Source organism: Monomorium pharaonis, chromosome 5, assembly GCF_013373865.1.
Source record: "Monomorium pharaonis isolate MP-MQ-018 chromosome 5, ASM1337386v2, whole genome shotgun sequence".
Classification (NCBI taxonomy): Eukaryota; Metazoa; Arthropoda; class Insecta; order Hymenoptera; family Formicidae; genus Monomorium; species Monomorium pharaonis.
The window spans coordinates 27,793,005-27,820,538 of NC_050471.1; the positions used below are offsets into that span (position 1 = coordinate 27,793,005).

Below are 27,534 nucleotides of genomic sequence, written 5' to 3' on the forward strand. Positions count from 1 at the left end.
ACTGAAAAAAAATAAAAAATAAAAAAGGAAGCCCCCAGAAATTCAAATCGATTTGACGCTACTCGAAAGCGAGAATAGCCCTCTAAAAGGCTAAAGCGAATGCCGCTTCTCGCAGCGGCGCGTTACGAATTACATTACAGATGCTAATTGCGAGCGGAACTGCGGGAATTATGCGCTTGCTGCGTATTGTAAGACCTCTTGCAGGCAGAGGCGAAATTTCCCGCGGTACAGCAAGGAAGCACTGCAGCTATACGAGCAATTAAACCTCGTTAGAAAATCCGCGATAGACGCGATGGAGAGTCCATATATTATCGAAGAAAAAGAAGAAGAGAAAGAAGAAGAAGAAGAAGTTAAGATTTCGATTTTAATCGAAACTTCAGTCGCGTCGCAGAGGGAGGGGGTGACTCGTGGGTGGTGGTGACGAAAATTCGGAACAACGGGAAGACGGAGCGTAACTCGGAGAAACTTTCGAATCGCGGATTCGTCGATGAATTCAAGGGCGCGGACTGCGTGCATTTTTACGAGACGCGATTCTAATCGGGCTTTCCACTCGATAACGCAAAAGACGAGCGGGATGAATGGAGGAGCCCCCGCCGCTTACGCGCAACGATTTTCGCCAACCGAAAGTATCGAGAGGGAGAAGTAAAGGGAGGCGAGTGAGTGCCATTTGTTAGCCTCTCCGTTAGCGTGAGGATCAAAAGTGACAATGCAAAAATTAAGCAGCAACTGAGAAGCAGAAAAGGGAGAGGAAGGGAGCGGGATCACATTTTGAACAACAACAAAAAAGAGGGAGAGAGAGAGAGAGAGAGAAGAAAGAACAAAGAAAAGAGGGAGAGAGAGAAGATTGCTTATCATACATCTCCTCCAGCGTAAAAATTAAGCAACAGGGCGGGGGGGGGGAGGGAGGGAGGAAGGAAGAGGGAGGGTGGGAGGACGAGAAAGAGGGACGGACAGACGGAGAGAAGTTACGTCGCTCGAGGGAAGCGTGCGTATCGCGCGTCGATCGCGTACCATTGCTATTGACATTTTCGTTATCTGCGTTAACGTCGCGCGCCGCGTATTCCGCGCGCGATACCGCCGCGCGGATACGCCGCGTACATACGTACACCTTGTGCGACACGTGACGTCCCACTCTCTCTCTCTCTCTCTCTTTATCTCTATCTCTCTCGGGAGGAGAGAGAGAAAGAAGAGAACTCGGTGGCGGTGGCGGCACACGTACAGGCATACAGGGGTGGCCCGCGAGCGCGCGATATTAAGCCGGATCAATAAAATGACTTATCCCTAGTGCCGCGCACGTCGTCGTCGTCGTCGTCGTCGTGCACGACGTGACGTTTCCCGTCGTGGAAACCGTGCCATCGGCGAATGATCCTCCACCACCTCCTCCTCCTCCTTCTTTTTCGACGACGACGACGTCCGCGGGAAACGTCGCCGGGGTGAATCATCCCCCGCGACAGGGATCGACGTTTCCTCCCGTCTCGTAGACCGAGATGTCGAAACACTCCGAGCCAATTTCGTTTCCAGGAGAGAGAGAGAGAAAGAGAGAGAGAGAGAGAGAGAGAGAGAGAGAGGGGAGGAGAGAGACGTCCGGTTTTAATCTTGATTGCAGGGGACAGGGAGTGGGGAGTCCCCAATTTTTATCTCGCCGTAATTTGCCGCGCGTAGCTCCGCGCGATTTTTAACGTCGCGGTTAACATTTCGATATCGCGAGCGCTACGGGGAATTACATTTAGATCCTATTAAAGTTAGAGCCACTTGAGATTTCATCTGCCCTTCTCTCGTCTCCCCCCTCCCCCCCCCCCACGTTATAGAGCTCTACCGCGCGGTCTAAAAGGTTTTCCCTTTTCTACGTGTCACGTGATACGGCTTACGTATTTAATATTGTGTACTCGGAATTAAGGTTTAAATTGAAACGCCATTTAAGCACGTTTGAATTAATTGAGGAATATGCTTTCATTATGCATCCTCCCTCTCCTTCTCTCTCTTTCTCTCCCTCTTCCTCGAAACGGTCAGTCCGCCAAAGTTTCGTAATTTCGCCCTGCGGTGCAATTAATAATAATTATTATTCATATTGTTATTATTTGGATTCACGGAATTTATTACGCGGAAGCTGCTGCGGTAGACACGTCGACACGAGGTGTTCGCAGAAAAAGAGAAGAATTCGACGAAAGGATCCGCAATAAAAAGAAACTGGTTGTCGCACCGAGGGAGGCACTGAATAATTTATATCTACCTCGACTGCGGCAGAAAAAGCGCATGAAACCTGAGATACAAACACGGCGAATAAAATCGAACATTTATTTCTACATCGAAGCGCGCGCGAACGCGCGCGCGCGCGCTCCGCCTGCACCTCCTCCCTGCGGGCGTCCCCTTACATCTTTCTCTCTATTTTCTCTCGTAACAAGAAAGGCAAGTGATGGATTTGATTCGTAAACGCTCGATTTTCCTCGACAGCCGACGAAGAGGGTATTTTCATTTCCCTCCCTTACGCGGGGATCCATTTCTTTCTGGGAACGCGGTAGCGTACCGCGCGCGCTTCACTCGCTCTCCTCTCCATATATATATTTTTCCTACAGCCAAATATAATATTACATTTCAGTTCTCGCGGAAACAGTCAAAAACCGGCCGGCGGCCCGGATGATGCTTTACGTCGTCGTGTCAAAACTCGATCCCCCCTCCCCCCCCCTCCGACCGGGGAGTGTCATTGGCAGACGAGGAAAATTCTCGACCTAGCGCGACCGACGCGTTGGATACTTCAAAGCAAGAGAAAGAGAGAGAGGGAGAGATTGCGAGAGAAAAATCTTAACGACGTCGTCTACGCCGAGAGACGCACTTCACTCGGCTCTCGGCTGCCGACCGGATGGCAAGAGTGGAAAATGGTCGCCCCTCGAGAGACCGCGGAAAGGCGACTCGTGCTTCTCGTCTTTTTTTTCATCCCGGAAAATTTTATTCGAGGATCCGACTACAATTCTCCCCCCCCCCCTCCCCTCTCTCCCGTTCTCTGGCCCTCTCGACCGCCGCTCGCTATGTCGGGACCGTCGCTTTTAGGGCTCGAAGATTAGTACTGGAACCCTTACAGGGCTGGGAATTGCAGGGAAATTGCAGAAATATTTTACCGCAAAAGTGTTGCGAAATGTGGTTACACGGTCTCGGTCAACTATGTATATTTATAGTTGTTTTAATTATTATAACTATTAATTATTATTACTATTATAAATGGGAGAGAGAGAAAGTAAATTTTTGAAAAATCAATTTATATACAGATGTTTATTTTATTTTTATCAATGTCTTGATTTTTCACTATATTAATATTTGAAATTTTTATAATTTACAAATATTAATATTTTATCAAATATTTTCTTTTCGGTGATTACTGAGAGAAATATAATTACAATTACTATAACTTAATTTTTTAATTTACAGTTATCCTTGATGTTAACCATATTTATAGTTGTTTTAGTCATAGATTACAGCTATTACTTATAATAATTGTATAAATAATAATAATTATATTTTCTATAATTGTGATTGCATTTGTTACATAGAAACGTTTATGTCATTTTTGGTATTTATATCTTAATATCGTACTATATTGAAATTACTATAACTTATAACAAAACTTTTTTACAGTTTATAGAACTATAAACAAGGTTTACTACAGTTGTAGCTATAAAAATGGAGCTGCCAACATAATTATTTATCCATGCGTTTGCAGTCACAAATACTTTTCTCCCGGTGCATGCTGCACATCTATATTTTAGCACCGCTTCCTAAAAACACTGCATTGCAACATGCAAGATTACGATGTTGCTGGAAGATGTTCCTGTGCCGTATGGGAAGAGTAGTCACGCGGAAATCACGGCACTGCGAGTGGCGAACACGCGCGCGACAGATAGAGAGACAGAGAGAGACAGAGAAAGAGAGAGAGAGAGAGAGAGAGAACGCCGGGCGGAACCGAGCGGAACCGAGAGCGAAACGGCGAGGTGGAGGGCGGGAAAGGGGGAGGGGGAGTGAAACGAGAGGGAGAGGACGGTTACGCTCGAGAAGGGGGTGGTTCGGTGGTGGCCCGCTCGCTCGACGGCCCGTTCGGCCAGTCGTGCTGTGGTGGCGGCTGCAATCGCGACGTCACCCCCGCCCTTCGCGAGCGAGAGGGAGCTCGGCCGTCCGTCGGGTGAGCGCGCGAGAGTCACACACGACGGGATCCCGCGCGAGCGAGCGAGCGAGGACGGGACGTCTCGTCCACCACGCGCGAGCGAGGGATGAGTGGACCCCTCGTCGTCGCGGCCCTCACGGTAACGGCGGAGAGGATCTCCTCTCGTTCAGAGAGAGAGAGAGAGAGGCCAGTCGCGCGCCGATCGCACCCCGTTCCGTTTCGATTGCGCTCGAGCGTGGGATTAAAAGCGAGACAGGAAGGGTGTCTCCGAGTTACACGTCGAGCCTCGCTATCATCCCTTCTCTCTCTCTCTCTGTCATTCCCGAAATCCGGGAATCAATCCCTCGCTGAAACGCCTCGCGGCCTCGGTGCCTCTCGCGCAGTGTCTGGTCGAGGAGCGTGTTTTCAAGAGAGCGTCCCCGAGGGCCGACGACTTCCCACGCGATAAGAAAGCACGCGGATAAAAGGGAGGAGACGACGCGCGAGGGTCAACCGCCCGGGGGGGGGGAGGAGAAAAGGGAGAAGTCACGCGCGCGGAGGGAGAGAGAGTGAAAGACGAGAGGCGAAAGAGCAACGAGAGGGAAAGTATAATACGCGCGGGAGAAGCACGCGCGCGTGCCGAGGAGAGTCGCCCGGCTGTCTCGCGACTCCTTTTGTGCGACAAGGGGGAAGGGGATCGATCGCCGGGGCTAATTAGCCGCGGACGACGCTAATTAGCCGGCGGGTGCGACGATTCCGATCTGACAAAACTGACTTTTAAAAGGAGATCGGAGGAGCAGCTCTCCCGCCGATTTGCTCGCCGGAATTACTCGCCCCCTATCCTCCCCCCCCCCCGTGTCGCTGAGACACGGAGGGTTGCGAAGGGACGATCTATCGTCTCGAAAGTTCCCGCTTGGATCGATGCCGTTATCACGACGGGGGATTTCGCCGAGGCGTGGCGGTTATCGGTACGAACGCCGCGCGGTAAAAAACTTCGTTAAGTTACGAGGAAGTTATCTAGTTAGACGTCGGAGGCGTGAATTTGCTTAAAACGCTGTTTTTCTAGTTGAGAAGTGATGCTACACATTTATTGAACCTTTACTTTCTTCTCTCTTTCTCTCTCCCTCTCTCTTTCTTTTTCTTCCTCTCTTAATATATTATATGCTTTAAATCGAATAATTGACCCTCTTGTCGAGTGGTAAGAAAATCTAAATTGGAAGTGATATCTTTTATAGCTATTTATTTCCTTCGGTTAATTTGATTGTGTTGAACTCGCGATCGGATTATAAATATTTCCGCGAGAAATTGTGAAAAAGTTATACATGCGTACGGTGAGTGCACGTAAAAAGTATTTGTGCGAGGGATACTTTTTGAAATCTTACTACTGGAGGGTAAACGTTAATTAGCAATTTATTAATAACAAACATAGATTGTATATATAAATTAGACTCCTTGTTAATAAATCGTCGATTAATGTTTATTCTCCGAAAATAATGTTTGAAAAAATAAATTCTGTACAAATACTTTCAACGTTCACCGTATATTTAATCCGAGGTATATGTTTGTTAATTTTCCTTTATAAAATATGTGAATTTTTATGTGGAATTAATTATCGACGATCTCTTATTTACTTTTGATGATAGAGATCCGATTGTAAAAAAAAAAAATCTTAAAGAAATGATAAGCGCAGGTAAGCCGACGGTTTGCTGAAAGCGGAGAATCGAGTCGTTATTCCTTTAAAGATAAAAGAGAATCGAAGCATCTCTATTATACATAGCGATCCTTCGTATACTTCGTTCTGTCTACATTTCGTATCGGAATCTTCGCATATTCATCGATTCGTTCGTCTCATTGGCCTCCGCTGTTTCTTTTCTCCACGGTTCTTATAATTTTAACACGAGTTTTTCTCGAGAAGGAAAGAAACAGCTATAATAAGAAAAAAATCACGAAGAGCAAATTATTTCAAATTAAAGCTTCTTCTGTTAAGCATAAAGCTCTGATGTGCATCGCGAAGGGATTGCAAATCGAGATATTATCGAAGGCAATCAACCACTTTTACAGAGGGCAGATAAAATAATGCGAATGTCTGAGGAACACACTACTTATTTTATTGAATAAAAAATTGGTCCATTATTTGTCTCTGATATATAGATTTGAACCTTTAACTTTGGATAATAGGGTCGTACAATGCTCAAATAGTCATCAGCGCAAATTATATCGTTCCTGTGGCAAAGAACACCTCTTGGAAAGTATTAAAGGAGAAAATCTGCTTTTCGCTCTACCCTTCAAAACTCCACGCGGTGACTCGGTGGAATTTAAATAAGTATTTATTTTATATAGCGCGTTGAAAAAAGAAAATTGCTTTTCACATTATTCTCCCCAAAATTTGCCTTTTGTCCTTTGGAACATTTTCCCGGCCGGCGTAACCAGCGTGCCTGACTTAATTAAGCTTTAATTATCGCACATCATTTATATGATTGATTGAAATATGTTCCGTTGGAAGAATAGCCCGTTGATGGCTGTATTCAAGCATTGTACGAATTCATTTCACAAAAGTAAAAGCAGTACCGAAGACAAATAGTAGACTAATCATTTATTAATAAAAAGAAAATAGCGTTTTCCCCCCAAGCGTTTTCGCGTTTGCTTTGTCCGTTTAACAATTGGATATTAAAAAAGTTAATGTTACAATTATACTTAAAATAACATTCACTGCAAATACACAATTACTACGTAATTCCTATGTATTTGACAAAAGGGAATATTGAGAGGGAAAATTATTACCGAGGAAAGAGGAGACCTTTCGCTGCTCCCTTTGGACATCGCGAATCGCATCGAGCTTCGCTCTTTAATCGGCTAAATAAGATGCGGCTGGCCGGTTCTTTTCCGCTATGCAGTTGCGATTTCTCTGTGTGTGTGTGTGTGTGTGTGTGTGTGTGTGTGTGTGTGTGTGTGTCGGGGATGTTGAAATTATTAAAGACGCCCGTCGATTAGCGGCCGACATGCACGGAAGCGACGGCCGGAAGCAATCTGGATGCGCGGCGCTCGGAAACCATCCCCCTCGCTCATCCGTTTGCCATTTCCCCCCCTCTCCCCGCAACTTACCCTTCCCCCGTCACGCCGAAAGAACGGAGAACGGGGCGAGGGGGAAACTCGCCGTCTTTTTGATCTCCCCTATCCCCTCGCCCCCTCGTCGTGCCTGCGAGGACGCGCGCGGTCTCGTCGACGGGTCGCCGTGCGATTATGCCGGATTATCTCGGGCAATCTCGAAACGATACTCGCGCGATGTATATACATTATCTGTGTTTACATAATCGCGCCCCCGGTGTTTGTGAGCCATTTCCACGCGGTTATCCCTTCCCCCCCCCCCCCCCCCGCTCTCGCCCTCGCCCGCGGTCCAGCCCCCAGCGAGAAACGATAATGAATTCGACATTAATTCGACATCGATTCGACATCGAAAAATGATGATTTCGATGTCGAATCGATGTCGATTCGATGTTACTATTTCTCACTGTGGGAGCCAGCCACCGAAAGCCCGCGTTTCATTGCCGGGTTTCGAACGGTCACGGGATTACCGGGGCAATTCCGACGCGATTCGCGATATTACGCGTGTTCACACAGTCAGTATTTTCCAGGGGGGGGGGGGGAGGGGGAAGGGGAGAAGGAGGAGGAGGAAACGAGGGACCGCTCTCGTTCCCGTTTCCGCCGTTCGAGCCGAACGGGATTACGGGGACAATCTCGAGATATACGTGTACATACATAGACATTTTCGCTAGAATGTACACACAACCCGGTGTATCTACATGCACATTCGCGCCCTTGCCCTTGCCCGCGCTCGACGCCGCCCCCTTTCCCTGCCGTCTTCGACGTTCCCGTTCGCCCGCACATACGTTACATACATACATACATACGTAACAGCCCCTCCGACGTCGCTTATACGTGCCGGTACGCTCGCGTTATACACCCCCTCGGTGTATGTAGGACGTGGCACGCATTAGCAGTTTCCCGAGCAATCACGGGCCGGAAGTCGTCGGCGAAATTATTAGCTCCGAAAAGCGGACGCGCGATATATACGGTATATATCGGCGGGCGAGAAGCCGATGATACGTTTTCCATATGGGGGGGTGGCGGTGGCTCGCCCGCCCGCTCGGAAGCTCGCCTCCATCACGTCGCCGATGATTTTCGCCGCCCGCGCGAGAGGGGAATTCCGTCTGTCCCCTCCTCCCTCCCCTCGTCCACAGACCGTTCGTTTCCCCGGAAAGTTTGGGGCGGATCGCGCGCGGCGTTGCGCTTAGACAACTTGAACTTATCGTTCGCATCTTGAAATTATCCGGATGAGGGCGAGATAAATTACGTGTATCAGATGGGATAGCGGCGCAATGTAAAAATTGCCTGGGAATTATGAGTTCGGAAACTTTTACGAGGAAGTTTGTCGACCGTTAGAATGGGAATTTTATGATCCCTCTATATTTTTTTGAACTTTGACCTTTATTTGCGCGCTGGTCCGAATGAAGGGAATTTTTTGCCAGATTAAGTTGCTCGAAAGAACTTCCGTTTTGGAAAATAAAGAATTTAAAAATAAAATTATAGATATATCTTAATTATCTACATAGGACATAAAATTATAGCACTTTACTTATAATTGGATAATTTTAAGATACTGTAGTAAATTAGCAGTTGAGCAAGACACTTGTAGGATATAAAACAGATATGTTTATATATTTTTGTCTCTAAATTTTTATTTCTTGAAACAAGAGGTTTTTTTTTAATAATTTAATCTGACAAATCTAAAGATGTTCCTCTTTTGATTTGGATTAATACAAAAATGAAGTTGAGAAATATAGAGGGAATATGTAATTTACATTATAATGAGTTCCTTGTTTTCAAACTTAAAGATTTGAGGCGATTTTTCTATTGTACTACTGTTTTTAGTCTGTGCCATGGTTAGATAATTACCAGAAAATTATTGTTAAAAAATTATTAAAATAATAGGATTTTAAAATAATAATTGTAAACCGGTACTTTCAAATCTAATTTTTATGCAGATATAATTAAAATACTGCATTGTTTATTTAAAATTGCAATTATAATAAGTTGTTTTAATTTAAGTAATTTCTTTGTGGCACCACTTTGTTTTTGACAATATTTCTTAAATAATAGTTAGAAAAACAATGTTGAGAACATGAATACAAATTAGAAAGTATTTTCCATTAAATGGTATAGTAATTTTTGTAATACTGTTTTTTTTTTAATAATTAACGTATTTGTGATACATTGTGCGATGTTTAGTTTTCAAGAAATAAGGGAGTTTTAATTTAGGAAACTGTTCCAAATTCGGTGACTTTCCTCTATAAAATATTTCTTTTATAATCTAAACGCTATTCCCAAAGTTTTTAAAAAGTTAAACAAGTATCACAATAAAGAAAGGGAAACGTCTAATTCTAGAGGAGACAAGTAAATTTCCGAGGATTTAAAAGTGTTTTCTTTTACGTATATAAATTTTTAACCAAGAAAGAAAGTTAATAAGTTAAAGTTTAATGTGTTTCAAAATTAATTAGTTACAAATTAACTTTTTTAATTAACTTCCTTAAAATTAATTAGGTTAAAAGTCATTAATTTTTCGACTTTATCATTTAACTTTTAATTTCTTAACTAGTTCCTCAACTTTGGTAACTTGTTATAATAAAATGATTAAAATCAAATGCATATAGAAATACGGTATGTTGACTCATATTTAAGTTAAGCTTAACTACGCCCACACGTGAAAGTGTATGAACATTCAATTACAACTTAACTCTTTAACAAAACGCTCTAAATTTAATATCCCTATCTCGAAGCAACTTATGTTTAAAATAGTTTGCATGTATATCTTTGTAACAATATTTTTCTATCTGATTACCACAGAATACCTTAGAAATATTTATAAGTTAGCTGCACACAATGTAGCCCGTTCGTATTTTATTTAATACAGAAAGAAAGGAACCGTACCATACAAAATTGTTCTCGACATCAGAAATGTAGGCAGAGGTTCTTCTTATCATTATCACAAGTACAGTTTTATAATAATAACAATTACTTGTTTAAATTGTCGAATGTCGAAACTATGAAGACGGTGTCAACGTCCCAACGTGTCCCCTAACACTTTTTAAGGTAAACGTGGAGATAATACGCACTCTAATAATAATTTTGATAAAGATAAGATAAAGCCATTTCTTTATCCAGATAATTTTATAGCACCCTTGGCGCGCGCGTGACTTTAACGGCTTGTTACGCGACCGCGGCTGTAACAAGCGTGGTAAATCGACAAGCGGTAAATCGCAAAGGAATCCCCTCTGTTCTGCCTGATCGTTTACGGTGCATTTTGCAGGGTTGTCGCGGAACAGCCGGCCCGAGCCCTCGCCGCCCCGAGTGCCGCCCTTATCTCGTCGAGCCCGAGGACGCGGATGCGGAGGAACAGGAGCGGCGAAACGAATCGCGCCTCGTACCCGCCGTCATCGTCGCCGCCGTTGTCGTCCACGAACTGGGTCGTCTTGCTTTGAAATTCAAAGCAAGACCAACACTCGCCGATATGCCGTTGCCATCTCGGATTTAAAGCCGCCGTTATCACGCTCGTTAGAGTGAGACTCGGTGAAATTAAATCCGTTTAACGAGTCGGAAATTCACCGTCTGGAAAAAGGACGGTGGAAACAGGGACAAAAGAGAGATATTCTCTCGGGAGCTCCTGGGAAGAGAGAACAGCCGCGTGTCACCCATCGGTGAAGGGGGAAAGGGAGGAGGAAGATTATTCCATAAAGGAGGCGGGAGAAAAGAAGAGGGGCCGGAAATTCAACAGTCGTTCCTCGATGATCGCGACGACGCCGGGGCCGACGGCGGCGATGCCGAGACTGGAAGCGACGCCGAGCGATCCTTCCGGCACCTGAAGGTCCCCCGACACCTCTTCGCCGGAACAGCTCCCGTTTATCGGAGCCCGGACGGGCGTCCGGGGGATAATCGCGATAATCGTATCGGACGCTTCGGGGACGCCTTCCTCCGAAAGATTTCCGGAGGTAATTCTCGCGCTTGTCGCCCGCCCAAACCGATTGACGTTTGTTCGGGGATAAAGGAGAACGGGAGAGAGAGAGAGAGAGAGAGAGAGAGATAGACATACCGAAAGAAAGAGATAATATATAACGTGAGAAATCCAGAGGACGACTCGAGAAGCGATCGTGATAGAGGGACTCCTGGGATTTATCCTTTCTACCCCCCGGGCCCCCGGAGGGACGCCTGACGTGGAAAAACGCGTCCGAGTGCTCGAGGGACGATCGAGGGACAATCGAGAAGCTCACGGTGATCAGTGGTGTTCCTTCTCCGCGCGAAGACTCGAAGAGGCTAGTCGTCTTTCTGCGCGTTGACAATCTCTTATCAGAAGTGTGTGTGTGTGTGCGCGTGTTTTCTTGCAACCAATCGCAAAGTGATTGAGAATCGATACCGTCGCCGACTCCGACGCTAGGGAACTGTGGGTTCTGTCCGTTTGTTGACAATAGATGGGGAATAATGTACGAAAATCGCGAGGACGTAGGGAGCGCAGGAAAGGCGAGCGGAGGATGGGAAAGTAATCACGACTCGAGGTAGGAACCCCGTCGCGACAGATGTAACAACGAACCGGGGGCGGAGGATCGAGGAGGATCCTAGAGCTCTCCCCCCGCGCGGAGAGGAGGACTTGTAGGGGGAAGAGGGGACGGGCGCGCGATCAAAAGGCTAATCAGTTAAGATGCCCTGCTGGCCGCTGCTGCTCCTGATCTTGTCGCTGCAGCGCTTAACGAGCCAGTCGAGGACGCAGAACGAGGCGGTGCTGATACCGGGCGACATCGTGCTCGGCGGGCTGTTCCCGGTGCACGAGAAGGGGGTCGGGCCGGTCGCGTGCGGGCCCAACATCTACCACCGGGGCGTGCAGCGCCTCGAGGCGATGCTGTTCGCCGTCGACCAGATCAACGAGCAGGACGAGATCCTGCCGGGCGTCACCCTGGGCGTGCACATCCTCGACACGTGCGGCCGCGACACCTACGCGCTAAACCAGAGCCTGCACTTCGTCCGGGCGTCCCTGTCCAACATCGACATCAGCGTGCTCGAGTGCGCGGACAAGTCGACGCCCAGGGTGAGGAAGACCGCGACCGCCGGGCCGATCTTCGGGGTGATAGGCGGCTCCTACAGCTCGGTGTCGCTGCAGGTGGCGAATCTGCTGCGGCTCTTTCACATACCCCAGATATCGCCGGCCTCCACGGCCAAGGCGCTCAGCGACAAGACCAGGTAGGACATGCCGATTCGTTTCTCTCTCTCTCTTGCGTTCGCGAAGCGAACCTGGTAGTCTTTAAATATTAAATTGGTGGAAAAGTTGAGTCCTCGTGTTTGCCGGGAATAATGGGAAAGTTACGGTTTCTCAAGAGGTAAAGTTACAAAGGCCACCGAAGGACCCTTCCATCATTGGAAGGAACTTTTTCATTTTTCATTTCTTTTTATTAATATAAATGAGCCTTTACTCTTAAACGGAATTTAATGGGGACTGAAATAGCGGAACAACAAATAGAGACACGATGAAACAGGCTTAGCACCAATCTGATAATCATAGATCATTAGAATCCCCAGTTGAGAACGCAATTAATTATAAATTCGCGTTCTAATTGCTCGTTATCGAGTTTATTCCGCGAACCCCCGCTTTACAACTCGATATATTTGAACAATTAATCGGTCTATTATTCGTCGGAATTCAGTTTTCGAATAAACGTTGATCTTTTTTTCCCCGCGGTAAATTTGCAATCTTTTTTCTACGCTCTAAAGTAGGGCCAACTAATTAATCAAACAATTATCGATTCTCACGATGAGGTCTCAATTGTAATTAATGCGAGGCATCACCGGCATTTCCATCAGATGCTCGTTAGTTTGACATCGTTTGTCGTTACCTCGCGTAATTGTCATTAGATGACATCAGATTACTATTCAAACACTCGTTACGAGTGACTTTGACGAGTACGTATCTGCCCCAGAAATGACCATTTAAACGTAGCTCAAGGCTGCGCGATATCTAAAAAGTATTAACTTTCACTACCAACCATTAATCTCCTAAATGAATCTATAACGAGATGAATAGTTAATAATCGAGAAGTGATAATTCCTATTCTTATTCAATTAATAATTTGCTTTTTTTCCATAAATAAGTAATTTTAAAATTTCTTATGCAACAAAAAAACATAACCAAATATAAATTATATGCATGTGACATATTTATCTTATTATCTAAAAGTAGAAAAAAGATTGCCAATATCATATATTCCTTTATTTTGGATTGTATTTCTTAAACAAAAACTAAAGTCAAGACTTTAAAAGTAGAAAAATACAAACTAAAAAAACTCTTCTATCAGATGATTTAGCAGTTTTTAAAATTTATTATTTCGAGTTCTACAATAATTAAGTTTCTCGTAAGATACATAAAATTGAGCGATTAACAAAATTAATTTAAAACCGACCTAGTCGACAGTAATGTTACATTTTTCTTCTTTTTTTTCTTTAATATGAGTCATTTGAATAAGATACTTAAGTAGAAGTGTATGAGAATTCCTGGAACTCTTCCACTTGAATGTAAAACGTTTTTCATCGATTTGTACAAATACCTTATGCTGCTCCGCAAAACGTATCACGTAATACGACAATATATAAAGATTAGATTAGGTTGCTAACTAAATAGATAGAGTTCCTTATACCGATCGGTGTCTTTTGTTCCATCTTTTATGATTTTTACTATTTTGTAGTCTGACTTATCCAATCCAAGTGTGCCAGTTTACTTTTCACCTCGATTTTATGTTTGAAATCGCATTATGAGAAAAATAAGAAAGAAGAAATAAAAATAAAACAATTTTGCACTTTCAAAAATAATCTAATATTGTCAATAACATGTACTTATTATTCTTTTAATTGTGCAATTTGCAAAAAAATTGCGTAAATTTTATTTATTTCTATTGGATTTTATATGGGAAAAAAGCCACGAATGTATAAACTATGAGTTTTCACCTTTTCAGTTACCTAAGTAGATCATGTTTTTTTCATTAAAATGAAACATTTTGTTTTCGAGAAATAAGGGAATACTGTTTTTCGGAAAATAAGGGGGGACCTGTGCATCGGTAACTTTTTTTACGGTTTTGTGTAAACACAAATAGTTATACATACCTAAATAAGACATAAATAAATGATAAAACAAAAACGAAAACGATATATTCAGATAAAACGACTGGAACACAACCTCAAGTTAATCGACTGTCGTTCAATCCGCTTGTCCGATGCCCCCAGGTTCGACTACTTCGCGCGAACGGTACCGCCGGACACCTTCCAGTCGATCGCGCTGGTCGACGTGGTGAAGAGCGCCAACTGGTCGTACGTCTCCACCGTGTACTCCGAGGGCGGCTACGGCGAGTACGGGATCGAGGTGTTCACGCGCGAGGCCACCGAGCGTAACGTCTGCATCGCGGCCGCGCTGAAGGTGCCCAGCGCCGCTGACGACAAGGTGTTCGACGACATCATCCAGCGGCTGAGCAAGAAGCCCAACGCCCGCGCGATCGTCCTGTTCACCCGGGCGGAGGACGCCCGCGGCATCCTCGAGGCGGCGAAACGCTCGAACCTCAGCCAGCCCTTTCAGGTCGGTGGGTTGGGGGAGGAGGAGGAGGTGGCAGGTGGGAACGGGGGGGGCTGGGCAATTATCGCGGTGCTCACGCTGGCAACATGGAACCGACCCTGTACTCTCTTCCTTCCTTATTATCGATTAACCAACTGATCGTTTCGCCGCGATGCGAAAGGGTTTCTCATCTCCCACGGGGTCTCTCCGTATTGCCAGTAGGTTGGTTCTCGCGGCGAATCGGAGTTCTTCCGAGTTTTTCCTCCTTGAAACGAGATTTCCACGAGGAATCTTCCCTCCCCTTCGTTTGTTTTTTGCCGCAACGAAACGGGCGCTCTGGTCCAAAACATGTCCTAGATGTTCTTCGATATTCTTGGGATATAAGGGCAGATAATCTAGGGGCACGTAAGTCAAGAGGACATATGTCTTATGATTGTCAAGGACATCAAGAACATATGTCCTTGCTTATAAAGATCGAAAAGGTTTGGTATGTTCCTATATCCTTAAATTATGTGCCCTTTTTATTACTAAGGTTTTATGTCTTTCTAATATAAGGCCATCTAACAGTCCTAAGAGCAGGTATCCTAAGGTTGTCCATTTCTAACCTTAGGAAACTAAAGCCTAATCTAACCTGCCCTTAAGACTTAAGTAAGGATATTTGTTGGACCAGGGCGCCCCCGCGAATATGCGCCAATCAATTTCCGGCAGTCTCTGAAATCCCTCAAATCGGATTTGCATTCCCCCCTCAGTGGCTGGCCAGCGACGCCTGGGGCCGGCAGCGCAAGCTGGTCGAGGGCCTCGAGGAGGAGGCCGAGGGCGCCATCACCGTCGAGCTGCAGTCGAAGAACATCCCCGGCTTCGACGAATACATGGAGTCGCTAACCCCCGCGAACAACCGGCGCAACCCCTGGTTCGGCGAGTACTGGGAGGAGGTGTTCGGCTGCATCCTGAGGAGGAACGCGATGGCCTACGAGCGCCTGGGGCCGACGGCCGCCGTTGCCGGTGCCGGCGTCGGCGTTGTCGCCGGCAATCAGACGGTCTGCCCGCCCTCGCTCAGGCTCAGCGCGGAGAGCGGCTACGAGCAGGAGTCCAAGGTGCAGTTCGTCGTGGACGCGGTCTACGCGTTCGCCCTCGCGCTCAGCAAGCTGCGCCGCGACCTCTGCGGCCGCGCCGAGGGCATGTGCCCGGCGATGGCCAACTACGACCGCGGCACGTTCTATAAGAACTACCTGCTGAACGTGTCCTTTGTGGGTGAGTGAGCCGACGACGAAGGCGCGCGTCGTCACGAAGCGAGAACGGACGTGACGGCGCGGCGCGCCTCTTTTGTACCGTTCTTCCCGCCCTTTTCCCCCCCCTCCCCATCCCTCCGCTGCTCGCTCTTCTTATTCGCTCCCTTTCATTTCTGAGGACGCCGTGAGGAACGAGAGACGAGGGATGGCTAAAGAAATGCTCCATGAAACGCGGCGTTGAACGGGATAATCGGGCCGAAGCGATCTGGGAGAATTAAAGACTCTGGGCTTTTGTCAAAAATAGAGGAAATAGAGTGCCGTCAAGTCGAAATACTTGAAAGCTATTCGGTCCCAGTCGTGGGTTAAATTTGCAGAATTAAACGTATGTCTGTTTCGCAGACTATTAATAAAATTACAGAGGAACTTCTTTTATTATATTCTTTAATTTCTTTGTAATAGGAAATCACTTTCTCAATTGTTGCTGATATTTAGAAAGAAACAGCGGAAAGTTACTTTTAATGACCTCTTTAATAAGTTTTTTTTAATACTTCTTTAATAATTCCTTGAAATTATGGAGTTTTTGATGAATTTTATTTAGTACACTAAATGTACAATAACATTTATTTAATTATGCCGATTGGGGTTTGGTTGTCCAATAATTGGGATTTTTTAATATTTTTCCAAAAATTTACGATTTATTAAATTTATAAATAACAAACAATATTTATTGTTTATATGGACTTTAACGTTGCATGCATTAATGAAAATTATTTTAATTTTCGGCTCATAATTAGGACCGTCATTCTGTTTATATTGTTTTTATTGTCTACCATGTTTTTTTTTTGTTATTAACATATTCCGTGCCATGTAGGTAGTGTTTTTGATGTTTTGTCTATAAAAAGAGAAATAATATAAAAGAATGAATAATTACATGTTTTATATGCAAATATGAAACCATTATCATTTTATATTACATAATTCCGTATGGTACAATGTAAGGTCTCGCTTTTTACAGTAATAATTTTTCTAGTTTTCAAACGTAGTTATATGAAATACGCGTTTTACGCGAATGTAATAAAAACAAATAAAAATTCTGCAGTGACCCACCGGGCGTGGTGGACTAAAATTGACGCGTCACTTTTATTATTGGACTCGCGAAAAAAAAAAACTACCGGAACTAATAGGGTACAATATTGGATTCGAGTGGTTTCCCGATAATTTCCGACAGTTGTTTTTCCCTTTTTTTTTTTCGCGAGTCTAATAGTAACTCCAGTAGTACTTTTCCATAAAGGGGCACGTGGTTAAGCGTAGCATTATCGGCGCGAGGGAGCCGCGGAATTTCTCAATTCCGAAGAAACTTTTTAATTTTCGCGGACCGACCCGCGGCCGCGGGAATCCCCGCAGTCGTCCGAGAGATGATGATATTTTACAGACGCGGCCGGCAGCGAGGTGAAGTTCGACGAGCACGGAGACGGCCTGGCGCGATACGAAATCCTCAATTTCCGCAAGGGGACGAACAACAATGGCGGGAACGGCTATCATTATCGGGTAAGAAGCTCATTCCGTACGGCCTAATCAATGTAGCGCGCCATTATATCATCGCCGATGCATAATTGAACGAAACCGTCCGCCCGCCGAGAGCGATAAATTCAATTGGAAGTCCCCCGAGGAAGTCACCCCCTCCCCCCTCGCTCCCACGCCCCCCCCAACGCTTTCATAAACTTTAGTTTTCATCGTCGTTCGCTGATACGCGAGTGATGCTCGACATTTTCTGGTGGTCGAACAGTCCGAACAATGTTTGAACAGTGTTCGATTGAATTCTTAAAGATGTTTTCCAACGATTTCAGATTTGCAAAACAAGACGTTCAGTTTAAACTTTTAATAGAGCCTTAGTCTGGAGACTACAAAGTCAATATATTAATAATGTAGGATTTTTTTTTTTTAGTTTAATTCTCGTCATCGCTAATAAAGAAATGAATTAGTTTATATGAGATTTTTTGGTGGAACAGTGATTTTGAACGATCGATCGAATTGCCTAGAAGATTTATATTAAACAAGTGTTTAGTTTTATTTTAACAGACTTTAGAGAGAGACTGTAAAGTCGATATTAAAAATGTAAGAATCTACATTTTTCGCGAAGTTTAATTATCGTCATCACTCGTTAATGAAGGAGTGAAATAGTTTCTACGAGATTTCCTGGCGGTCGAACAATGTTTGAACGGTCAACCGAATTTCTCCAAAGATTTAATTGAAACGCGAAGTGGCTCAATTTCATTTAACAGATCTTTAAAGGTCGTAAGGTCGACATAAAAAATGTAGGGCCTATACTTTCCGGTTTTCGCAAAGTTTAATTCTCCTCCTCGTTAGTAAACGAATGAAATAGATTTTCTGGTCGTTGAACAGTGTTTGAACAGTCAATCAAATTCCCCCAAAGATTCAGATTAAAACACAAAGTGCTCGGTTTTATTTTAATGAATTCTTAGAGACTGTAAAGTCGATATTACGAAAAAAAAGGTAGAACTTATACTTTTCGCGAAGTTTAATTCTCCTTCTTGTTAATAAAGAGGTGAAAAAAAATCCGCGAGATTTTCTGGTGATCGAACAATCTGAAAATTTCGAGCTTTGCGTCCGTATATGTGAGAATTGTTCGAATTTCCCTGAAAAAGAAAAACGAAGCTCTGATTCGAATCGCAGCAAAAGTGTTTTGTTTAGTTTCGACCTAATAGACCCTGCAATCCGCGAAATTTTACGACGTCAATATCAAAAAATGCCCGCCCCGAAATTTTTTGGTTTTATCCGCAATTCGAGCGAAATAAAATTTCCGGTACGAAACGTCGGCGTCGGCGTTTTGTTTCTGTCTGGTGTATTCGCTGTTAACCATTGTTAAATCGAGAAACTGCCGCGCTATTTATTTACCGGGAGCGATATTTTTTTTTCTATTTTTTTTTTTTTTTTATTGAATTGCCAGTCTCCCACAGCGTCGCGTCTCGTTAATGCATCGTGTAAAGTCCGCGGGCGCGATCGATGTGACGCGACGTGGAATCGCGCGCGCGGGGCGAGTCCGCGCAAAGAAGGCGGGCTCTGTCTTTTTAACGAGCAGGTAATTAAAGTTGCCCGACGGCTGTAGGGCTTTCGAGAGAGCCCTGCGAGAGTTTTCCGGGAAACCGGGCTTTTTGCCCGGGGTAAGCTCGACGTAGAATGAAACCCTCGAGCGAGGAAAAATATAACGGTGTTTATGGAGAACGAGAAAATTAGGAGTTTAACGGGGCAATCAAAGTGACGTAAAAAAAATATATATATAATTAAAATATAATTAAAGTTAAATCGGCTGCATCGGTGAATTAATAATGGGACAAACGGCGATAATAAAGTGCCTTTGAGAAACGAATCGTTCGTAATCCGTTGTCGCTCAATTGGCAAGTTAAACAATAAAAATGATTACGTGGAATAATGATAATACAGTACGCCAGAATGTAAATTAAAACGTAAGTTACGCAAAGCGTTGGACGGAGGAGGAGGAGGAGACTATAAAAGCTCTCCCCCTCTTCCTTTTTCTTTAAAAATACAGATAAAATATGAGAGGAATTTTAGAAATCTCTTTCTCCAGCGCGTGATTAACGGACGGCCGACGGGAAATTTGACCGGCTTCCAAATCGCGAAACGAGACGCTTGCGCGTGCTGAGGGGGGGTAGGGGAGGGGGGAGGGGGAGAGGGAAGATGGGGGTAGGGGGTTCGGTTGTCGGGTCAACCACGTGCCAATTCTCTCTGGCCGACAGGTGGTGGGCAAATGGTACAATTCCCTGGACATCCAGACGGAGGAGATGGTGTGGGCGCGGGGGACGAAGGACATACCGATCTCCGCGTGCTCGCTGCCCTGCGAGCCAGGTATGATAAAGAAGCAACAGGGTGACACTTGTTGCTGGGTGTGCGACCAATGCGAGGCGTACGAGTACGTCTACGACGAGTACACCTGCATGGACTGCGGCCCGGGCTTCTGGCCGCACTCCGACAAACGGGGATGCTACCAGTTACCGATTCATCATATCAGGTACGCATAAACATACACATATATACACGCACAAACACATACGGAGTGCGACTTGCCCCGAGATTTCACAGCAACGTTGTTACCGATGTCCAGCGTGTGGCGATTGGATAACTTGAAATTATCTACACTGAGAGAAAAGTGTCTAATATTTGCAACTATAATTGTATAGTAAAATAATTATAGTTGCAAATATCATTTTTATATTTATTATTGCTATACTGTTAGTGTACCATATATGTATAGTTGTGCCAAACAGGGTAAAAATTTTACTATAAACTAAAAAGTTTACTATAAATTATAATAATTTCTACCATACATGTTCTAACATACAAATATTCTATCATATATAAATCACAATTATAGCATGTTTAACCATACATATGGTTGTATGAACAAATGCTATAGCTATTGTAACAATAATATAGTGTTAAGTTAACTATAATTTATATTGTTAATTTAACTATAAAAATATTGTTACGGCCAAAAATAACTATAAATTATGATTAATGCAACTTTTTTTTTTCTCTCAGTGTAGATGAAATTACACGTAAACGTATCTTAGACGTATCGTAGATATATCTCGAGATAAATGATGCAATTTTAGATTTATCAAGATAAAAAGTTATTTCACAAAAACGAGAGGAGAGTTTCTGAAAATAATTCAATCTGACAAAAAATATTCCTCTTTCGATTTGGGTCAATACGCAAGTAAAAGTCAGAGTTGAAAAATATTGCACAAATATGTACCATCAGTCACATACATATGGCTGACATAGTTTATTTAAAAAATTTTGCAATCGTTTGGAGGCAATTTCTACAATTTTGAAATTTTTACAATATGTTCTTATATAGAAAACGGTAGACTCTTCTAAGTGATTACTTCTACTTATATAGATTAACTTACTATTTATTTTTTCTAATTTCTAAAGCTAGAAGAAATAAGTTAAGTCGAAATTAGAGTTAATCCACATTGGATATCGCGAAACGTTAAACGTAGGATTAACAGGAACGATCGCGGAACTCGGAATAAAGGAGAAATTGTTCCGCGAGACAAATTTAATTCCTGGGATTTACCGCGGAAATGTGACTTATGGTCACTCCGATGATTATCCGAGAAGAAGTTGATTTCAATTTTTAGGAATTTTCAGAGTACGTATGAAATAAACGGATTCGCGCTTTACGCAAGACCGTTCGGTAGAAGATCTGAAAATTTTGGGAGATTTCCAAAGCTTCGACGCGGGCTTCCCATGCGTGGCGACCCGATTAAAAAAAAAAAAAAAACCATCAAAAGGGAATTATATTTATTATTTACATTGCAGCTTCATTATCTGTTTTACTAAAATTACGTTCCCACTGAAATTAACCGATAACAAATTGTTTATTGTGCTCTCGCGTTATATTATTTACGTTATTAAAATTTAAAATAAAATGTCTCTCCCAGAGTTAAATGTTGTGGTAATGTGGTTCGATAACGAAAGGGAATTATTTATTACGAGAGTACGCAGCGTGTTTCCCCCCTCCCCCCAAATTGGTACTGGCCGCTAATGAGACCGGAGGAAATTGCGTTAATTAAACGCGACCTTCGCGTCTCCCGTTATCTCATCGTCCAGGTGGAGCAGCGCCTTCGCCATCGCACCCGCGGTGATATCCTGCTTGGGGATCGTCGCGACCCTGGCGGTGGCGTGCCTGCTCTTCCAGCACCGCGACACCCCGGTGGTACGCGCGTCCGGACGCGAGCTCACCGTGATCCTCCTGGCGGGCGTGCTGGTGTGTTACCTGAACACCTTCGTGCTCCTGGCCACGCCGACCACGGCGACCTGCGTCCTCCAGCGCTTCGGCGTCGGCGTGAGCTTCAGCGCCGTGTACGGCGCCCTGCTCACCAAGACCAACCGGATCGCCCGGATCTTCGACTCGGCGTCGAGGTCCGCCGTCAGACCGCGGTACATCAGCCCGACGTCGCAGGTCTGCATCGCGGCCGCGCTGATCGCCTTCCAGGTAAGTGGAATCCTGGAAAGAATAAAGTTTCCATTTTGAAGCAGGTACTTGTTCCTATATAAACAAAAATTCGATGCTACCGTCATCGAGGACACGAGTACGGTCTGCTCGATTCTTAGAATAGACGAGGGGGCTGCAGAAAGAAACGGTTTTCCGCTGGAACATCTAAAAATGTAACTAGACGTATATCGGAAAATAACTTTGTTGAATTCTCAAAATAATTATGTCGAACGCTCGGGCTGGAATTGCTGCACGCAGAAAAGTACCGCTCTCCTGCTAAGAAAAGCGATTACTCCATTTTTAATTTTCTTCCTTCATGTAACGATTATCCTTACATCAAATGTAATACGAAACCTGGTAATTTAATACTTTGATATATATATATATATATTAAGCAATTTAATTAAAACAAAAATTTGATATGTTCATTATTCCGGTTTTTCTTCGAATTTCATAATATCCTCCGGAGGAGTGTTTCCTTTTTTAATATATAAAACAAGTTTTTTTCTAAAATTTATAATAAACTTATTTAATTATTAAGAAATATTTTTCATTAAAGGTATCTGTTACTTAAAAAAAAAACAGCAAGAAGAATTGATATTTTTCTGTGTGAGATGTTAGAACGTCAACATTTTTGCAGTATCGCCATGCTGAGTGTCCTATATAATTATTATTATTTTAATACAATTATTTTTAGACTTGTATCTAGCTAAATTTTTGAACGCTTCACCGTTCTTTCTGTATGCTAATTTTGAATGATGAGAATAACACCGAGATCTACCATCTTCTAAATCTCTCTCTTCTTCTGAAACATTTAAAACGGGAATTTCCAAAATACGGGTCGCGACCAGTGAAATCGAAATAAACAATTGTTAAACTTTCCTCACACAAAAATAATTCTCACGAATGTCAACGTTAAACCTGACATTAGAAATAGGAAACAAGGAAATTATTTATACCTTCATACGTCATTGTGTTTTTGAGAAATAGATTCACAGAATTATATTCTAATAAGAAATTACTAAGTAGGAGGAGTAAATCGGTATAAATAAAGTTGTATAAATAATCCGTTTACTCCGTCCACCTACTTTCCCTGTCCGCTTTTCCGTAGTCCCCAAAAACTAAATGGGTCGCAGTCTATACACAGGTTTGTGAAAAACCCTGATCTAAAGATACTTGGAGAGAAGGATTCTAAAATTTGATTCGAAATAGGCACTTTCGCCAGAAAGAGAGAGAGAGAGAGAGAGAGAGAGAGAGAGAGAGAGAGAGAAAGAGAGACGGTTCTTTTCTAATTCTCGAGGTGGTGCTGACGCTGGTCTGGATGATCATCGAGCCGCCGGGCACCAGGTACTCATACCCGGATCGCCGCCAGGTGATCCTCAAGTGCAACATCCAAGATATGAGCTTCCTGTTCTCCCAGCTGTACAACGCCCTGCTGATCCTCATCTCGACCGTGTACGCGGTGAAGACGCGCAAGATCCCGGAGAACTTCAACGAGAGCAAGTTCATCGGCTTCACCATGTACACCACGTGCATCATCTGGCTTGCCTTCGTGCCGATCTACTTCGGCACCGGGAACGCCCACGAGACGCAGATCACGACCCTCTGCGTGGCGATCAGCCTGAGCGCGTCCGTCACCCTGGTCTGCCTCTACTCGCCCAAGGTCTACATCATCGTCTTCCAGCCGGACAAGAATGTACGCGGCAAGGTCTGCATGGGCAGCACGTTCAAGAAGCAGGGCAGCAGCGCCGGCGCGTCCTCCCTGACGAAATGTGAGGACACTTCACTCGTTTGCTGATTACGTGAGCTCGGGCTACGTGACCTGGCGGTTAAATTCGCGCGGGGTGTTCCTTTCTTTTTTTTTTCACCCCGGTAAAAATGAGGGAAACCGCGTGGCACGGAAACTTTTTCTTTTTGCCTGGTTGCTGGTGAAGCGCCACAATAATTAACGTAGTTAAAATATTGATCCCTTACCTCCGCGCTACATTTAACGTACATTTCGTACAGTGCGCAACTAATGCGCTTAATAATTATTTATGCAATAAAAGGGGTTGAATTGAAAAAAAATTTATTTTTAATTTTCTCTAAAAGTTAGCAAAATTAATCTCCGTGTTGAGGAAAGAGGAAAAGAGCGGGGAGATGACAAGGATGATTATGAAGATAAGATTACAGAGAAGAGAAATAAAGCACCGGCATTAAGGAATTAAGCATCCTAGCAAATCGAAAAGTAGAGTATTTTTCATCTATATTTATTAAAGGAAATAAGACACGAAGTTACAGTAATAAAATTGTTAAACTTTGCACTTTTTTTTTTTAAAAAACATCCTCTTTAAATAGCTAACATTTATCAGGTCGGCGAAAAATTGTTTTAATAAACAACGTTTCTAATAACATTTGACATCGCAATGGCTTCTTCCATTTTCAATTTTCCTCTCACAACCAAGGGAAGAAAGAAACTTTCCGGAAGAATGCAAAATTCAAATCTACGCGGTAGAAAAGTGAATTTAAAAAAATCGCGAGGGGTAGAATTTAAAAAAATCTGAAGATGACGGGTGTGAAGAAAGAAAATTGCTTGCTTTTCAATTTCAGGTGATTTATCGAGGCTGAATCGCTGCTACGATAAAGGTACGCGCATTTATATAAAAAAAAATACCATTATTATTTTATTCTCACGTTTACTCTAGCCTTGCATCTCGCTTTTTTTCTTTCCCGGTGAAAAAATAAATAAAGCAGGAGCACATAATTTATCCGTCTCTTTGAATAAAAGTTTTACAACGCTGAAAAATACTCTTTCGATTCGCTACGCGAGGATCCTGCAATCCCTTAACTTAGACGTTTAAATTAGAGCTTTAATTTGAGCTTGAACGAGCTTCGCCTGCGAGGTTGATTGTCAGGGCGCGCGCGTGACGTGCGAACGTGACGCGGAATAAATAATAATGTAAAACGCCGGCAAAAGGGAGTAGGAGTAAGAGAGATAGAAAGAGAGAGGCGAGGGGGGAACTGCTTCTCTCACACCCCTCGCTCTCCTCCTCTCCTCCGAAGAACGGGGGAAGGTAGGAAGCTTTGAAAGGAGCGCCTCTCGCAGCGCAAATCCGGCGCCCGAGTCCGCGCCGCCGTATTGTATCGAAAAACCCGATATGACATCCGATCTGATCCGTCGAGAGCGCGTCGTCGTCGTCGTCGTCGTCGTCGTCGGCGTCGTCGACGGATTGCCCCCGCGTCGCCGCGCGCCGCGCGCTCTCGCGCGCGACGAAAAGGAAGGTAATCGATACGCGCGCGCGGAAGAGAGAGAGAGAGAGAGAGAGAGAGACGCGCGCGACGGCTCGCCCGACGACGAGGACGACGGCGGCGTGATGTGATATTCGACGGCAACGCGACGGCCGGCCTGTAGCACATTCCGGGGAAAATCTGGGCCAATCCGCGCGTAGATCCGCGGAAAGCTTTTAGTTTATTAAACGCTTTATTTATAACGCGCGCGCCCGCAGCGCTTTCACCTTTCCTCCCCCCGCCCGTCCGCGCACCTGCCCTCCCTCCCCCCTCCGTCGTCGCGCGCTCTTTTCAAGTCGGGGGATCGATTGATAACGTTAATTTTCCGCGTGGAAACCAGTTATTGCCCACCGTGATTAACCACCCCGCGGCGAGGCGGCTACGCAATCGCGAGGCGGATTACAGGGCGATTCCGCGCGCGCGCTCTCTCCCGCTAATGGGCCTCCCCTCGCCGCTCCCCTATTCTCCTTCCCTTTGCTCGGACGATTCGCCCTAAGCGGCGCTAAATTATTAACTTAATACGCGCCACCGCCAGTCCTTCGGTCCTTTGTCCTCCTCCTCCCCCCCCTCCCCCCTCTGCGAATTTATAGGCGGATTATCCGAGGGAAATATTCTGGAAATTTCGCGCGCGCCGACGGATCAGGTACGTCTCGCTGCGATTACGTAATATCGGTCGTTTTCCTTTAAAAAGCTGGGGGTTTTAAAGCTCCCGGCGTATTAAACCGCAGGACGTCGGAAGCCGAGGGAAGCCGTGGGAATTCTTTTTCTACTTCTCTCTTTCTCTCTCTCTCTCTCTCTCTCTGTCTCTCCCTTTCAGTTTTCGTTTTCTTCTACTTCGTCGGGATAAATTAGCTTCTTCTTGATCGCGGTGCTTTGCCAACGAAATGTGTGGTGTATACCGCTCTTTTTTATTACCCTGCATTAGCTTTTTATTATCCCGCGCGCACGATTCAATCTGCATTAGCCCTAATACCCTTTCAGAGGAAAAGGACCTTGAATTTGTAACGCGATTTACTGGCATTTCGATATTGTCGTTAAAAAAAAAAATTAACGACTCTGTCGTTCAGGGAAAGAGGAACACGGATTTTAGAGGCGGATTTCTCAGATTTGATTAATTTGACGATCGATGAGAATTCACAGAACTGCTGCGTCGAGTCGACAGGCTTCAATTTTTTTTTTTTTGCGGCAATGGCACGTGCAAAGTGGGAATATTTTTGTTCTCGGGATATCTTTATTTTTGACACGTTAAATATTGAAATAAACTTGTATAACATATTTTTGTATGGGTTCATCAAGAAAATTATTATTTAATTCGTTATTGTTTAATTGCTTTCATAAATTGGAAGGAAAAAATGTAAGATAGGAAACAATGTCTTTAAATCAAAAATTGAATTTTTTAAATACTATTAGCACCAGAATAATCATACATATTTTTTGGTTCTCTTACATAACGATTTGTTGAAATTTAAGATTATGAAATCCTTCAAAAATTAAATTATGTAATGTTACATTATGTAATAATTATTATCATCAAGATCATCGTTATTACATTTATTATGAGCAAGAGTACGATTTCTTGCTTATATAACAATGTTAAATAGAAAACTAATATATTAACAGGCATTATTTCTTATGTAACCAAGAAATTATACTTTTGCTTGTATATATAACAATAATAAAGCTTTTAATATTGCTATTACTGCTACCCGATCAAAAGATTTTCATGTAGAAATATCTGCACAATTATGTGCATCAAAGATGTCCATGCAAAATTTTATATTGTATATTTTTATATAATTTTACATAATTTTATATATAATTTTATATAATTCTGATATAATTTTATAAATTTTATACATACTTTTATATAAAACATTTTTTATTGAGAAAAAATTATTCATATCTAATTATATATTATTATGTATAATTATGTATAATTATACATAATTGTAAATAAGCAATTTTAATGAGAGCATGTATAAATAGAATTATATAAAATTATGTAAAATTATATAAAAATATACAATATAAAATTTTGCATGGACATTTTTGATACATAACTCTACAGATTTTTACATACTTTTACATGCAAAATTTTTGATTGAGTATTACTGCTACTACTAGCACTATTTTTTATATTAATATATTCTATTTAACAATAATTATTTATAAACAAGAAATTATATAGTTTGAATACTACTACTACTTAATCTTTGATACTAATAGGTAT

The 27,534-nt window shown here is 43.5% G+C and overlaps 1 protein-coding gene across 6 annotated transcripts in view; it reads left to right on the plus strand.

Annotated features, from left to right (window-relative positions):
* The window catches only part of LOC105836062 (metabotropic glutamate receptor), a 38,461-nt gene that overhangs the window by 7,875 nt on the left and 3,052 nt on the right, over positions 1-27,534 (plus strand). For 2 of the 6 annotated variants that reach the window (XM_036286997.1, XM_036286998.1), the window contains exons 4-11: positions 10,494-12,412; positions 14,444-14,789; positions 15,515-16,016; positions 17,427-17,542; positions 19,771-20,042; positions 21,653-22,037; positions 23,338-23,809; positions 24,627-24,662. In XM_036286997.1, the coding sequence (XP_036142890.1) occupies positions 11,877-12,412; positions 14,444-14,789; positions 15,515-16,016; positions 17,427-17,542; positions 19,771-20,042; positions 21,653-22,037; positions 23,338-23,809; positions 24,627-24,662 (2,665 nt within the window). In that variant the 5' untranslated portion in view covers positions 10,494-11,876. Of the gene's footprint in view, positions 1-4,068; positions 5,098-10,493; positions 12,413-14,443; positions 14,790-15,514; positions 16,017-17,426; positions 17,543-19,770; positions 20,043-21,652; positions 22,038-23,337; positions 23,810-24,626; positions 24,663-27,534 lie in introns of those variants that run through there. The other 4 variants (XM_036286999.1, XM_036286996.1, XM_036286995.1 and 1 more) reach the window with 4 other exon arrangements.